This window comes from Brachyhypopomus gauderio, chromosome 7 (genome assembly GCF_052324685.1).
Source record: "Brachyhypopomus gauderio isolate BG-103 chromosome 7, BGAUD_0.2, whole genome shotgun sequence".
Lineage (NCBI taxonomy): Eukaryota > Metazoa > Chordata > Actinopteri > Gymnotiformes > Hypopomidae > Brachyhypopomus > Brachyhypopomus gauderio.
The window spans coordinates 33,724,220-33,741,714 of record NC_135217.1 but is presented as its reverse complement, the minus strand read 5'-3'; the positions used below and the strand labels follow the sequence as shown (position 1 = coordinate 33,741,714).

Sequence of the window (17,495 nt, the reverse complement as noted above, 5' to 3'; positions counted from 1 at the left end):
CTTGGGTTCATCATCGGCACATCCCAGCCAGCGGCCCAGAAGTTCTGCCTCTGTGCAGATGAAGCCAGAGGTGTGGGAATACGACTCGAGGGTGTTAAAATACAAACAACCCGTTGGTGTCCAAAGTTGAAATGCATTTAGGCATGTTCAAACTTGGGCAGTGGAAAGCAAACCGCAAAATCCAACACACACACACACACACACACACACACACACACACACAAACCTAGTAGTAACTTGGTCCATCCACACTGCTCAGAGGATGAATGAGACACTCAGGAAAACAAGATAGAAGAAACCACAATAACTGCAGTAAGTCTCCTGTCTGTTTCCTGAAAGTGGAGGTGTGTATTCTTGGCATGTTTCTATGGAAACCCAGGAGTTGGTGGGGGGGTGGGGGGCGGCAGAGAGGACGTTTGAGGAGACATTGGAAGGGGCTGAAATGGATCCATGCGTCTCCTGCTGAGGTGGAACGAGGTTAGTCAGGGAGTGGGAACGGATTCCTCTGAGCTGGACGAGTTTGGGCTGAGTCCAAGAGGCTGAGTGTGTGCCTCTCAACACCAAGAGCATATGGACAGGGACACACACACATACACACAAATACATACATCACCGCACGTACAGCAGTACCTCCACACCGATCCTGAACACACACACACAAATACATACATCACCGCACGTACAGCAGTACCTCCACACCGATCCTGAACACACACACACAAATACATACATCACTGCACGTACAGCAGTAACTCCACACCGATCCTGAACACACACACACACACATACACACAAATACATACATCACCGCACGTACAGCAGTACCTCCACACCAATCCTGAACACACACACACATACACACAAATACATACATCACCGCACGTACAGCAGTACCTCCACACCGATCCTGAACACACACACACAAATACATACATCACTGCACGTACAGCAGTAACTCCACACCGATCCTGAACACACACACACACACATACACACAAATACATACATCACCGCACGTACAGCAGTACCTCCACACAGATCCTGAACACACACATACACACAAATACATACATCACCGCACGTACAGCAGTAACTCTACACCGATCCTGAACACACACACACACAAATACATACATCACCGCACGTACAGCAGTACCTCCACACCGATCCTGAACACACACACACACATACACAGGTCATTCACATTAGAATCCATTTCTATCAACATAATCATCATAATTCAAAAAACATCAGTCAGCACACACTCATAATTCATACATTATGCAGGCACTTGAGGTGAGTTGGGTGGTCTCTCTAATTTCACACACACACATACACACACACACACATACATTCATAACTCACACTAGTAGTCTCTGAGCACACAGATGTATAATGTGTTCTTTGGACGGTGTGCAAATTTAAGGCGTCCCGCGGCGTCTAAATGGAGGTTAAGATCTACATGTGCTCTGAATGGGTTCGTCAGATCCATGCTTTTCCTCTCCATAATCTTACGTCAACACCTCTCCTTGGGACCGCTTCCTAACCCCCAACGCCTGGATCGCCCCTAGCGCAGCTTCCAAAGAGCCGGAGGGGAAAGAACCAAACCCAGCTGAAGTGTCCTACCAGAGCGGGAAGTGGATCCTTCAGTAATACACCGGGCCTCTGATTTCATCGTTTTGCTTTGCAGAACAATCACCAACTGTCTCTGGCTCAACCCTGGAGTAAAGCTCACCTTACCCCCAGCCCCCAAGCTACCCAGCCCCACCCCCTCCTGCCCGGAAAAACATTTCTCCTCCAATCGTACTTCAGACGTTCTTGGACAGAGCGTTCTTTCAAACGGCATATCGAAGTTGTTTTAAAAAGATGCAGTTGGTGTTAATTAGGGCGAAGTTCCGGGACACAGTTCAGGGTCGTAGTATTTGAGGCAGAGCAGCGAGAACAACCAAGACTTTTGATTTTGAAAGAGAAATGACACAAAGACGCAAGTCCGGTTTATTTGCATGAAAGAGGCAGAGAAGAGTCGCTGTGAAGCATTGACTGCTCACACACACTCGTCCTGGATCAGGGAACAGGGAGGTGTGTTAAAGAGGAGGAGAGACGTGGCTGAGTGCTTATCCAGAGAGGAGAGGGGAGAGGAGGAATCAGCTCTTGTCCACAGGAGGGTTTGGACGGAAGAAGGAGAGACCCCAGGTGATAGAAGAAGTGAGAGAAGAAGAGGGGGGTGGTGTGTGTGAGCGTGTTGGCGCTGGAGGGGTGGAGGGGTGGTGAGGTTGGGGAGCGACACACAGGGAGGAGCAGCAGTAGGGGTTCTGCCTGAGTGCCATCACTGTGTTCTTTGGCAGTGAGCTCAGGGGGTGGGTGGAGGAGTGTGTGTGTGTGTGTGTGTGTGTGTGTGTGTGTGTGTGTGTGTCAGCTCCATCTACTAATAGAAAGGGGTAGTGTGAGGTATGACTAAGTCAGACTCATTTTCACCACGCACACACACACACACACACACACACACACACACACACACACACACACACACACACACACACACCTGGGCTCTGAAAAAGGAATTCCTCCAAAGTGAGTGTTTGATGTTTATTTTAGAGTGATCCCACTGCACTGCTGTTGATGGAGAGGCTCCAAGCTCAAGAGACAGATGAGAGAAGAGTAGACACTCAAACACACACACACACACACACACACACACACACACACACACACACACACACACACACACTTCTACCTTCCCTCACACACATGTTCACACACACACACACACACACACACACACACACACACACACACACACACACACACACACACACACACACACACACACATATATAGACATTCAGACCTGTGTATACACACACATGCAACCTCACTCCTTTACATGTCTACATGTCATTACCACCAGCACACTTAAAAATATGACAACAGACTTGCCATACGCTAAGGAGCAAGGTAAATAGCCAAGACACACACACACACACAAACACACACACACACACACACACACACATACATACAATCAAACATGAATAACGTACACATGCATGTCAACATCCACAGGGCTGTATGTTGCAATGTTATACAGAAATGAAACATCACTGCCTCTGATTTCCATGCATCGGGATCTGTATGCTGACTGGCTCCTGGCACCCGTCCATCGCAGCGTGCTGCAAACTGACTGGCCGTTCTGTTGTGAAAACACTCCCCCTCCCTCCTGCCCCGCCCACTGCCCATCCCACCACCCCCACCTCTGATCCAATCACAATAGTCCTGCCTAGAAAGACATGGTAACACGTAGCAAGGCCCAAGCACAGCGCAGGCCCTGTTCCGCCCGGTCCACTCCACTTCAGAGGTCCAGTAAGGCCACAGCAGGCTCACCCAGGGAGGGGCGTGTCCTGTAAGAAGTCTCTGTCGGCTGTCGCCTTGGCAACCCCGCACGGCTACAAGCTGGGTCGTTGGCGGGTGGTGTCGTAGGAGCGCACAACCTGGGACTGGGACACCACCCCATGCTCTTCTTGGGAAAAGGCGTAGCCGTCTGCGGAGGACGAAAGAGAGAGAGAGAGAGAGAGAGCGTCACGCGCTTGCACACGCCCGAAGCACGTGAACACAGACGCGACACGTGAACACAGACGCGACACGTGAACACAGACGCGACACGTGAACACACCCGCGACACGTGAACACAGACGCGACACGTGAACACAGACGCGACACGTGAACACAGACGCGACACGTGAACACAGACGCCACGGGACATTCGAATCCGTTTCAGGCCGAGCGGTACTTACGTGACACGGTCTGCTGGACAGAGTTGGAGCGTCCCACGCTGGAGGGCGTCTTCCTGAACACCCGGGTCAACAGATGGGCACGCTCGTTCAGACTGGCCCGACAGAGAGGGAGAGGAAGAGGTTAATCCACAATCAGGGCACCGGACTGCTGACATGCTGTGCCTCCAATCACAGGACAGAGGAGGCACAGAACTAGATAAGCTAGAAGTTAAAGCACAGCAGGGAACTCTGTGAGCTGGTTTTAAAGACACAAGTGGATCATTTCACGGTTTAAAAAGGTCAATCTGAGATTAAGCATAAACTGTGTCCAAAAAACCAGCCCAAATTGACAGATCAGAGATTAAATCACAGGGCATACTGACATATTATACCACCAATCCTAAAACACACTATTGGCCTATTCTTCCAGCCCTATGCACGCACTTAGATCAAATACGCTTTGGGTGATTACCTTAACAGAACATAGAGAGAATCAAAGACACACACTCATAAAGAAAATATCACTGAACCCCGACAGTAACTCTAAAATTCCAGGTCTGCTTAGAAGCGGTCCTCCTCTGAGATGCATTGCAATTTTCCGCCAACACCAGCTGTGATCCTCCTTTTTTAAACCAAAAAGTACAAAATGCATCAGCGTAACAATGACATGCGGACTCGTATTTATGTCCTCAGTAAGGAGGCATCCCGTTTCAGTGGGTAGGGAGAAGCTCGGCGCTCCAGCACCATTGCCAATCCCGTTGCTGAAGTGGAACCCAAGTGGGCCTAACCCCATCTTCAATAAACATAAGGCACAGTCTATGATGTCTCCCCGTAAATCAGATGAAAGCGATCATTCCCCCCCCCACAAACCTCCATCCCCTGTATGAGTGAAAAAAAGTGCATGATCTGAAATCCAGTCACAGTGGAGGATGGCCAAGTAGCTCAAGGTTAGGTCTGTAACACACAGGGGATGGGCTTGGGGGTGGGGTTGAGGGCGGGGCTGGGGGCGGGTCCGTATTGTCATTGGGAGGGCCCGTTGATATGTTTGGCCCCGCCACCACAGCTCTCGGTCGACGGGCAGCCAACGAAAACGCCGTCTGCTAAACAGATGAGTGGCCGACCGAGACGGAGGTGATGGATGGATAAATAAAGAAATAAATAAACGTAAAAGGAGCTCGTTCGTCCTGCATGGGACAGTGGACACAGGGCCGTTCGGGGACACTGGCCATATGGGGGGAGGGTCGCTTCGTTTACGTCACATGCACCTCCGTTTTCTGTGTTTGGCAGGCGAGCGTGTCTAGAGAGACGTATATATATTTATCAGTATGACAGATCGTGAGCTCCTCGGAAATCAAACCTGTGACCTTGGTGTTGCCTGAACCTGCTTTTTGCAGGTGAGACACAGGAGTGCACACAAGAAATGACTCATTCATGAGCCTGAGCCCCGGGGTCAGCGTGACCGTAACCTCCTAACACGAGACACTTCCTGTGTCTGTAACCTCCACCCCACGCGGGACTAATCTCCAACCAATGTTTAATCATTCAGCAGGCCCTGGGGTCGGGACCAACTCTACAGCCTACGTCGTTACCCTTTGCACAGCTGACCGTTTACCGAGCCTAACCGAGGTTAAGCAGACTGATCCAACGCCAGGCAGCGAGCCAACAAGCCCTTTAGACTAGCAGCCAGTTCGGTAACTACTCACCCAAAAGCCCCAAAAAACCCGGCTAGCCGTTAGACTGTTAATTAACAGCAATTCTAACAGAGACGAGGGCTAGAACATTATTCAAGGATCGCATGCTTAAGGTATCTGATCTACATTTTACAGGAAACACACCACACAGGTGGATTCTATTCCACAGACAGAGACAGTGAGAATCACACAGGGACACACAGGGGATTGATGGACATACAGCGCTTTCTGCGTGTGTGCATGTGTATGAACACGCATGCACGCACAGACGCACACGTCTACGAGTGCCACACACCCGGTCCTCACGGCTACCTGAAGACGACAGCCTCATGGCCGCCTGACAGCGCCAACACAGTACAGGGGGAGAAAAACCACAAACACAAGAGACACACGTCAGGCCAGATGGTGATGGAGGAAAAGGGGAGAGGGTGGAGGTGCCTCCGTGTGTGGGTGGGTGGAGCAGGGCACACGCAGGCACCTGGGGTCTACCTGCAGGTCTCTAGCCCTGCAGTAAGTCTACACCACCACCACCACCCTGTGGACCAGCGTTCTGAGGTTAGAGAAACATCGTACAACACGCAAACACACTGTGTGTTTTCTGCACAGAGAACTACTTATAATATTTTACACTTTACACAATGGATTAAAAAAGAACAAATGTTTACATTTACCACACAGCAAATATTTTTCTGCACACCCAGTTCTGGTTTGAAATAAGTGTGGCAAGGCTGAATGGTAGCCCTGTACTGATTGGACACGGTAAGGCAGAGACTGAAGGGTAGGCTCGTGCTGATTGGATTTTGCCAAAAAAATGGGCGGGGCACCCACCTGCGGCCGCTGGCATCTCTGAGAACGGCAGCGCCGGGGTCCACCGCTCTCGCCTCCAACTCCTGCACCTCCTCCAGAAGAGACTTCCTCACTGTACGCCTTCCCCTGCGCGCACACACACACACACACACACACACACACACACACACACACACACACACACACACACACACACACACACACAAAAGATAATATTTAAAATATATTACATTTGGGAATGTGTGTGTGTGTGAGTGTGTGTGTGTGTGTGAGTGTGTGTGTGTTACTCACGCGTTCCACGCCACATCTTTGACCAGGCATGCTGCCGGCACCAGTATGAGACCCAGCCAGAAGCTCCCGCACGTCATGACACTGACAGCCTGTAATAACACCACCCACCCCCAGCGGCAACATTAAAACAATGCCAATGCCGTCACCATGACAGCAGATCTCTGTCGGAGACCCCCACTGACTCACGGGCCCCTGCCCTGACCTCTGAACAGCTGCAGTCGGACACGGTGACCCTTGACCCCGGGGAGTCCTGTCTCTGGGATTGACCACCCATTCCCACTTCTGAGCAACGCATCTGACCCTCATGATCACTTTTGCAATGTGCCTCGTGATTTGTCATGCGAGACTCCACACAATGCGTTTATTATGTTCTATAAAAGTGTGTTTAAAAAGCTTTTAATGAAAGTGATAAGAATCACGACTGTGGCCAAAATCGACAAAACGAAGCCAATATTGGCAAAGACATTAAATGAACTACACCAGTTCTGATTCTGATCATCTCAGCAGGCCGTCCAGGGTTCAGACCTGCAGTTTGAGGATCTGTGAAGATGAGACTGACATTCCTAGCGGAACCTTCTAGTCATGACCTGAAAACCAATCGCAGGCATTTCCTGGAGCAGCTGCACACACGCCCAGGCGGCCGGCCTCCCAACGCAAACAAGGATGGTCTGAGTCTAACATTCACTCAAGAACACACACACACACACACACACAAACGTGTGTGTATTATGGAGTGATAGAAATCATTAGGGGGGAATGATGGAAGAAACAGACACAAGCTTCCACAGAGCATCTTGATAGCAGGAAATGAGGGAAAGAATGAAGCAATTCAGGGAGTGGAACAAAGACGAAGAGAATGTCATCTCTCTCTCTCTCTCTCTCTCTCTCTCTCTCTCCCTCTCTCTGTTCCCCTGTTGACTCTGTTGGAGAGTGAGAGCAGTTGCAGACTTACTTGGGCACATTCCTGATTTCTGACACAAATTAAATTAATGGACACGGGGCCTACAGAGGACTCCGTCTCCCATCAGCCCACAGGCACGGGGTCCCTCCTTGACCCCGTCCGAAGTTCTCACGCAATCATGCGTACGGTTGCACACACATGTGCACATGCGATGAACAGTGGCGATGGGGAAACAGCACCCGCGTGCTCAAATGCGACGGCTGGACCGAGCAGCTCCAGAGCAGGCCGTAAAGCCTGGGACTCGAGTGACGCAGGCAGCAGGTGCAGAGTCTGCTGCACGCTGAGCCACAGGGACATAAACCAGGGAACACCCAGATAGCAGGCTGGGGGCAACCAGGGGGTGCAGGCCGACGTGGAAGAGACACTATAAACTTAAGTTTGCGTGCGTGTGTGTGTGTGTGTGTGTGTGTGTGTGTGTGTGTGTGTGTGTGTGTATACTTGCCTGGCCCAGCATGTCTGGGGCTATGGGAATGTGCGGCCAAATGACAGAATAGACGGCAAAGAAGAGCATCCAGAGGACCATACTGCCCCACACAGCCAGGTGAGAGAACTGCAGAGAGAGAGAGAGAGAGAGAGAGAGAGAGAGAGAGAGAGAGAGAGAGAGAGAGAGAGAGGAGAGAGAGAGAGGAGAGGGAGAGAGGGAGCATGTGAGGAAGAGGAAGATTGCAAAAGAGAGAGAGAGGAGGAGAACGAAGAAAGTTGGAAGAAGGTCACGGTCATTCTCAGGCACAGTACAGACATTCTGAATATAGACCTACTCCAGACCTCCTCCAGACAGAAGATATCCTCTCTCTCTCTCTCTCTCTCTCTCTCTTTGTAATAAGACACTTTGCAAGTTCTTCAAAGAGGCGGCTTCATTATAGGTGCTGGAGTGTGTGGACAGCTGTATGGGCAGACGGCGTTGACGCCTCCATCACATACACACACACACACGCACACGCACGCACGCACAAACATACACGCACACGCATACACAGTGTGTGTGTGTTTGTGTGTGAGTTTGTAAACACACACGCGTGTTTATGGACACCTACCCTTGTCCATGCAGTGGTCTCCATCCCAGCTTTCAGACAGACTGTAACCACCACATACTGGACAAACAGAGAGAGAGAGAGAGAGAGAGAGAGAGAGAGAGAGAGAGAGAGAGAGAGAGAGAGAGAGAGAGAGAGAGAGAGGAGAGAGAGAGAGAGAGAGAGAGAGAGAGAGAGAAAGGATGAGAAGGGTATCATAAATAACAGAATGTATATACACTCATCCTGTTAATTCACTTAAGATAGTGAACAGGTTTCACACAAGCACCAATTTAGCACTGTTTCAGCAACAAACCAGCCCAACTCTCAAAACAAAGCTGAGACATTATACACAAACATACACACACACACACGCACACACACGCACACACACTGATATGTTTGAGAGGAACAGAAAAGGAAACCTAGGAGACAGACAGACCGAACCCCCATGAGAGTAATTTATTATAAGTTTAATGACTGGTGTCCTGTAACGTCTCCAACATATTTCACACGTGTCTCTCACTTACACACACACACACACACACACACACACACACACACACACACACACACACACACACACACACACACACACAGTCTTTTTTCTCAGTAATGAAAGAAAGGCAGCACACCCCCAAAGCTAAAGCTAATAACTGCAGGAAGTCTCATTATGAAAGTGATGTCTGGCTCCTGGGCCTGGAAATGTGATTTCATCACATGATCATAATCCAAACCATGCCTGAATAGTTTTGCCTGAATAGGGGGCAGTTAGGAATCATGGGTAAATTACAGTCCCTGTAACCAAAGAACAGGTAAATATTCTGCACTGCATTTCATGCTTTTCAGAGTATCCCCACCTCAGTAATTTCCCTTACAATACTAGGAAATACTGAATTTACTAGGAAATACTGACTTTACTAGGAAACACTGATTTCAATAGGAAATGTTGACTAGAAGAAAAGCTTTTTAGAAATGTAAACTCTACGGGAGAAAAATGGCCACTAGTGCAATAGCCCATGAAATGGCAGACGGGCTCGTGTTGGTCTCTTACCGTGTAGACGATGTTCCCAACAAACAGGTAGTCGACACTGTGGCCATTCCCAAACGGAGTGTCTGCACACGGAGGAGTGAGTGGTGAGAGACAGACGGCAGGTACTTAGACAACATGAGGGCCACCGAGGGCTCAACGTGGGAGGTGAGTGTGTGTGCGTGTTCAGGTGTGTGAGGGCATGTGTGTGTTAATGAACCGTCTGGTTACCATGTTCCAGAACTTTCAGTGGAAACCAGAAGAGGATGATGGAGTGGATAAGAGCATTTATACAGTGACCCCCAAACACCTGGGGGAGAGAGAGAGAGAGGGAAGGGAAGAAACCAGAGCAAATGAAGAGTGTATTGCCAAGAAATACAGAGCCCACACAAACAGCTTCTCTACAGTTACAGTTATACAACAGCACAGTGTCCTCCAAATTAAAGACACACACACACACACACACACACACACACACACACACACACACACACACACACACACACACACACACACACCACGCGCGCATACACGCGCATACACGCGCATACACGCGCATACACGCGCATACACGCGCATACACGCACACACAGCAACTCTTCCCCTCAAATGAATGACTTCCTTATTCAATCTCTCTAAATGTAATTATAATCCCTATGGTAACACATCTGCTGCCCTGCAGTGCTGTTTCTGTTTATTTGCTCTAAACAGCCCCCAGACATTACCAGTCTATCACAGAGTCAGACCATCAGACCTTAACAAGCAATATGTGTGCTTGGATGTGTATGTTTATGTTTTCTTTGTGTATTTTGTGTGCACATATTTCATGTTTGTGTGCGTGTGTGCATATGTGTACCGTATGCGTGTGTTCATGTTCACTGGGTGTGTGTATTGTTATTTGCGTGTATATGTGTGTGTGTGTGTGTGTGTGTGCGCGCAGTACCTTGGTGTTAAAGCCGTCTGCGTTCTGGGTAATGCGGTAAAGCTGTGGAAATCGGAGCATGTTCTGCTGACTACACGGCCGATCAAAGATCCCCAGAGTGAAGGGAGGGAGTGCCGTGAAGATCTGATACACACACGTACACACACGTGTGCACACGGGCATACACACACCATTCACCCCACACACACATGATATTACATTAGCAAACCATGTACACGAGGGATACACAAGATCAGACTCACAATGACCTGGGAAACATTCTGACCATCTTACAGCAGGTAAGTGTATGCTTTAAAAATACCCATATAAAACAGTGAAGTCAGACAAACTCTGAGATTTAAGTGTATTGATCAGACACTCTGATAACACATTTTTATATGTGTGTGTGTGTATGAGAGAGAGAGAGAGAGAGAGAGAGAGAGAGAGAGAGAGAGAGGGAGGAAAAAATGAACTCACCACGTTGTACAGGCCGATACACCATCTTTCAAACAGAATCTGACCGGAGAAGCCGTTCACGAAGGCAAACCACAGCTGGGTGGGGGGCGCGGGCGTGTGGACAGAGGACAGAGGGTGCAGACAAGGACAGAGAAAGGGGGGTGTGTGAGGGACAGAGAAGGGGGGGGGGGGGGGGTGTGAGGACAGAGGACAGAGAAAGGGGGGGGTGTGTGAGGACAGAGGACAGAGAAGGGAGGGTGTGTGAGGCTCGCGTAAAGATACAAGAGCAGACGCTCTCTGGAGAAGGCATTTTTAAGATAGGATCACAAAACTTTGACCCTGGTGTCGACCCTTACAGGGTTCAGATCTCTCTCAACACACACACACACGTACACACACGTACACACACTTGCCTTCAGCATACCCCCTCCTACCTCATTTCTGCTATAAAGACAAAGGCAGTGTGTGAACTTTGACCATGAAAGCTCTTCTTTGCTGCAGCTAATCCTCACTAATAACCCTATACATCCACCCACACACACATGGGCCCACACACACCTACCATAACACGCACACACGCACACACCACACACGCACGGTGGGTCGTACTGCTGCACCTGCTGGCATCTTTAAAAGGAGGCACAGCTGACAAATGCCCCAACAGACAGGGGCATAACTCTGTCAGTAGAGCAGCTCTCACTCTACTTAGGACTCCCCGCACACACACACACACGCACACAAACACACACACACAAATCCACACACACACACACACACACACACACACACTCTCGGATGACAGTACTCTTGGTATGTCCTGAGCTGGATGGACCCAGACTGTCTAGATGAGGGTCAGTGGCTATGACTGTGTGTGTGTGTGTGTGTGTGTGTGTGTATATATATGTGTGTGTGTGTGTGAGAGAGAAAGAGAGAGAGAGAGAGAGAGAGAGAGTGTGAGTGAGTGAGTGAGTGAGTGAGTGAGTGAGTGAGTGTGTGTGTGTGTGTGTGTGTGTGTGTGTGTGTAAGTGACAGAAAGCAGAGACGAGAGGAGCTTACTCATCTATCACTGTCACACACTACAAACAGCTGCACTATGTCTCTCTTAATGTACTTGAGGGTGTGTGGTTATGTCTTTGTGTATGTGTGCGAGTGCACGTGTGTGTGTGTGTGTGTGTGTGTGTGTGTGTGTGTGTGTGTGTGTGTGTGTGTGTGTGTGTAACACAGAAACAGTGGGCAAAAGTGTGTGTGTGGGTGTGCACTGAAGCCCAGTGAATTAGTTGAGGTAACATGATGAAAGTTGTCCAAACTCAAGACATTTAAATTAAACACATTCCAAAGGCAAAAGCATTCTGAGCTCTCTCAATTCTCTCTCTCTCACACACACACACACACACACACACACACACACACACACACATTTAAATACTTAGCATTTTGATTTGGCTTCATTTAGCAACACACTCTTACACAAATATATATGTAAGTATGTATATGAATATACATATATACATACGAAAATGTTATATGTATTTAATGTTTATTTTATATTATATATAAATGTTTCATATAAACATTTACTTTGCGTAACCAATGAAATATGCCCGCAATGCTCAATAATCTTTCCTCTGCTCATCCACACACACACACACACACACACACACACACACGATACACACACAATACACACACGGCAGTCAGTAAGACCAATGAATGTACCTCTATGATGTATAACACCACATTCTTATAGAAACAGTACAGGATGCATTTGGTAACACGGTTGTAGCTCCAGGCTCCATGGACCAATAACAGCTTCTCCAGATAAGAGAACTGAAGAGAGAGAGAGAGAGAGAGAGAGAGAGAGAGAGAGAGAGAGAGAGAGAGAGAGAGAGAGAGAGAGAGAGAGAGAGAAACACACACACACACCCATCAGCGACAAAAAAAACCTCATCATACTACTCTAAAACTCATGCACAAATGAACACACACACACACCCACACACACCCACACACACCCACACATACCCACACATACCCACACATACCCACACATACCCACACGCACACTCCAGAGTGCCTGCAGTATTGTTGAATCCGGGTGCTTATGTACTAATAGCTAACATGTGTTCCTGTGGGCATAGTGTCCATGGGGAGATTCATTTTCGTGTGTGTGTGTGTGTGTGTGTGTGTGTGTGTGTGTTTGCATATCTTGCTCTCTGTGTGACTGTATGAGTGTGTTTGTATGTGTCTACTTGATTATGAGTGAATGTGTATTCCACACCTGATCTATGGAGTCTCATCTGAGGTTGTCGTGTGTGTGTTTACTCCTGTATTCCTACACAAGTGTGTGTGTTTCTGTGTTTCTGTGAATGCACCCTACATCCCACATGTGGAGAAGTCTGAGGAACAGTTGCTGCTGTCTGTGTGTCTGTGTGTTGTGTGTGTGTGTGTGTGTGTGTGTGTGTGTGTGTGTGTTTCCAGGTGTGTGTGTGAGCGTATCCCACACCTGAGCGATGGAGTAGTCAGATGAGTTGGTAGCCTGCATCCCCTCATTACCACTGATCCCCACGCCGACGTGAGCCGTCTGAATCATACCCACATCATTGGCACCATCACCTATCGCCAGTGTGATGGCCTTCACGTGCTTCTTCACCATATCCACTATCTCAGACTTCTGCAGAGGAGACACTCTGTGTGCACAAACACAGACACACACACACACATTTTTAAGTCGTTCCCATCCGGACCAGAAGTCTATTATGATCCACGATGACATTTGCGGTGTCTTTTCAGTGCTAGCCTTGTGTTGATGACTATATTCTTAACGTGTGTTTCATGTCCGGATCATATCTGGACACACTCAGTCCAGATTCCGTTTACACTTCTCACTAAAATGCGTCCCCACTGTGACCAGACGAGATCCAATTCTAACCACACACGTATCATTTCCGTTGAACTTCCTACTGTAAACATGTTGTCTCACCCTACTACCCATGGAATATATTCTGTCAAACATTGAAAGAAAGCATTTAAAGCAGGCAGTGGATAGCCTGCCTCGGTGCAGGAGAAGGACCACAGCATTCTTTGGGTATGAGAGAGAAACGAAACATTCGTTCCATTTACACGTATCATATGTGGTGAAGAACTGTCTCTGACCACCTCCGAATGTGGTTTGTGCGACTGGATCGTAATCCAATCACAGTGTGTCCTGGGGGTGTTTACACCTGGCGTTACACGTGGCCAAATCCCGATGTGACCCAGTCTGGCCACATGTAAAACCAGATGTAAACCCAAAATGGTGGCTGTGTAAAGGTGTAAAGAGCCTGTATAACACAGGTAGATCCAGCATTCTTTACCTCGTCTTTTACTCCACCTGTCTGCTCCACCCTTCCATACCTGTATGGAGAAGTCTGAGGTAATGTAAGCCTATTCCCAACGGCTAAACTCTTCTTTAACCTCTCTCTAACACTTTATATATCATCTTTCTCTTGATTTCTGAAGGAACCCCCAGTGGAAAACATATGCATGAAATCTCTCTGGGATAAAGGAGGAATTTGTGCTGGGATCCCTGATAGTGGCTCAGACTCTTTTTAAACGTGGTAAAAAAAAAAAAAAACTACAACAGCCAAATCTTCTAAAATCTCTTGTCCTTTGAACTTATCTTTCCCTATCTGTGGCTCTCTTTCTCACACATACACAGCTGCACTGCGTGTAGATGAAAGGTTTGGTAATGTTCTTCATGGTGGGATAGAGCAGAAAATAAGGAACATGAAGTAGTTCTTTAAACAAACAAAACTCAGGAAGTCATGTGCAGAAAATACTAACACACACACACACACACCCACACACACACGGATGCACGTGAGCACGCGTACACACACGCACCTTCATTCTTTCTCGTGCACACAAAAACAGCCAGAGAGGATCACTGTCACCCCTTAAACAGAGAGAGAATGTGTGTGTGTGTGTATGTGTGTGTGTGTGTGTGTGTGTGTGTGATGAGCGGAGGAGGGGCAGTTGAGCCAGTTTGTGAGACCTAAGAGACCACAGTCCGGATTTACACAACACTGAAGCAATTATTCCTCATCTGAGTTACGCACACACACATGCACACGCACTCATACAAACACACACACACACACACACACACACACACTTTAACATCTGCAAACAGCCTGCAGTATTGCAGTACCTGTGCACAGGGTGCTGTGTTCTGCGTGTCAACCTTTCATTAGCACTGTTCATTTACCCCAGGCAGGGCAAAAGGTTTACTTCTACATACACACATGCACGAACACTCAAACACACACACAAATCTTCCTCCTTCCACACACACACACACACACACACACACACACACACACACACACACACACACACACACACACACACACATATGTGTATGTGCATACGTGTACATAAATGCGCGCACACACACACACACACACACTCTCACACTCATGGGAGTGAAGCCCACGTGTACGTGGACGTGTGTGTGAAGATGAGATCTTACCTGCAGCAGATCACAGCCTTGCAGGAGAGGGCGAGGTCCAGGAAGGCCTGACGCACCTCAAAAGAGAGGGCGTACTTCAGTGTCTGCCCGTCCATGATCAGCGCCAGTTCGTTCTCCTTCCTCAGCGAGTCCCCCAGGGACGAGCAGTGTGTCACCAGTGTGGCCCGCGTCGCCTGTGTCCCCCACACACACACACATGCCACAGTTATCGCTGCACACACACACACACACACACACGCATGTGCACACCGCCTACGCAGCGGTCACATCTCATTGAGTCCTGATTTTTTATTCATAATATAAACATATATGTCCTTATCATTCCCTTCTCTAACAGAGGAAAAAAAGCACAAAACACACGTGCACGAATGAACACACACGCATATATACACACACACACACACACACACATACACTCATACACCACAAGCCAAGGCTCAAGTGGTGCCACAGGAATTGTTAACGCTGCAGTTTGTTTCTCACACACCCACATGCCTACAACACACACATCTGTTACACATCGCCCCGTCACCCAAGACACCCTAAGCTCCAGCCTCCAGACTGTCCTCTTGATGGAGGGGGGGGGTGAAAGAGATATCAGCTAGATGCCACACATCTCACTGGAAGCCAAACTGACGTCCACACCACAGGGCGACAGGCAGAAACAGCCCACCGTTACCCAGAAGACTTCGCTCTAAATGTGTGTGTCTGTGTGCGTGAAAGAAAGATGGATAACTTCTAATCTACGTATCAGTCAGCGTGTGTCTGTTCGCGAGTTGTTTAGGATGTAGTTCTGTGTGCGTGTTTATCGTAGTTATAGGCAGTCTGTGATTGAGTTTCTGATAACCAGGAGAAAGACTAATAGAGAAAACAAACGTTCTGTACTCCACAATGAGAACCATGTGGACATCACAGCATGGATCTCACTCCTCTGACACACACACACACACACACACACTCTTGGTCATGCATGCACTTGAATGGTCACCGGAGCATTTTTCCAGTTTGCTCATATCAGCGCTATGGTAACCACCATTTCCTACACCCATGACAACACTTCACATACTTGGCCCTGTTCTCCCGCAGTGCTAGGGCCATCAGTGTGTAGCTGATCTCAGATCAGTCTGAGGATCAGCCACAGCAGCCTTAGCCTGGGTTGTACGAGGCAGGAGCAGATCTGAGATAATCCAAACAATACGACCCTCTAAACCGAGCTTATCGTGCGTCCTCACATCAGGCCGACGGAGGTTATCCTTCCGCACGCCCGAGTTCCTCACGGTGTGCGCGTACGTGTGTGAGTGCTCAGATCTAGATCGTACGGTTTATCTTTTTAATCAGTTCCTGCACTCACCTTTCCTGTGAATGAGGGGAAGGGCGAAATACCACCGGAACGGACGGATTAACCGAGATTACAGATGCCTGAGCAAAGAGAATCAGACTAGTCACTACTTATGTGGGAAGGAGGGAGTGAAAGTGTATTTGTGTGTGTGTGTGTGTGTGTGTGTGTGTGTGTGTGTGTGTGTGCATCTGTGTGTGTGTGTGTGTGTGTGGGACCAGAGACTGAGAAGTAGAACAGTAACAGCTACTAGTAATGTATTACAGGTTGTCATAAAATTTAAAAGACTCATTTCCTTCTTCACCCTCTCCTGGATCTCTGGACCTGGTCAGGCATCGACAACCTTTTCGGTGAGAACACATATTAGCCACAGGCCGGGTGTATTTATGATAAAAACCACATGACGACAAGCTTAAAATTAACCTGTGCTCTCTCTTTTTTAGCGTAGCCAGTCTGTTCTACTGACTGGGAGCTCTGGAGCAGTGAGTGAGTGGAGACCAAGAACCTCCACGCCTCTGTGAATATGGAAATGTTCTACGCATGATGGAGCTGGAATATAGAATGGGACAAACTGTGCATGTGTATGTGTGTGATTGTGTGTGTGTGTGTGTGTGTGTGTGTGTGTGTGTGTGTGTGTGTGTGTGTGTGTGTGTGTGTGTGTGTGTACGGGGGTGTGGGTGTGTATAATTAGCTCCACCCTGCAGTAAACAT

At 48.4% G+C, this 17,495-nt stretch overlaps 1 protein-coding gene across 7 annotated transcripts in view; it reads right to left on the bottom strand.

Moving 5' to 3' along the window:
* Positions 1-2,572: 2,572 nt before the first annotated feature.
* The window catches only part of atp8a2 (ATPase phospholipid transporting 8A2), a 37,858-nt gene continuing 22,935 nt past the window's right edge, over positions 2,573-17,495 (bottom strand). For 6 of the 7 annotated variants that reach the window (XM_077013476.1, XM_077013477.1, XM_077013478.1 and 3 more), the window contains 13 exons: positions 15,449-15,621; positions 13,442-13,625; positions 12,655-12,765; positions 10,960-11,034; positions 10,504-10,626; positions 9,792-9,870; positions 9,585-9,646; positions 8,555-8,611; positions 7,963-8,070; positions 6,560-6,648; positions 6,290-6,394; positions 3,792-3,883; positions 2,573-3,538 (listed from right to left, as the gene is read on the bottom strand). In XM_077013476.1, the coding sequence (XP_076869591.1) occupies positions 3,444-3,538; positions 3,792-3,883; positions 6,290-6,394; positions 6,560-6,648; positions 7,963-8,070; positions 8,555-8,611; positions 9,585-9,646; positions 9,792-9,870; positions 10,504-10,626; positions 10,960-11,034; positions 12,655-12,765; positions 13,442-13,625; positions 15,449-15,621 (1,353 nt within the window). In that variant the 3' untranslated portion in view covers positions 2,573-3,443. Of the gene's footprint in view, positions 3,539-3,791; positions 3,884-5,756; positions 5,799-6,289; positions 6,395-6,559; positions 6,649-7,962; positions 8,071-8,554; positions 8,612-9,584; positions 9,647-9,791; positions 9,871-10,503; positions 10,627-10,959; positions 11,035-12,654; positions 12,766-13,441; positions 13,626-15,448; positions 15,622-17,495 lie in introns of those variants that run through there. The other variant, XM_077013479.1, reaches the window with a different exon arrangement.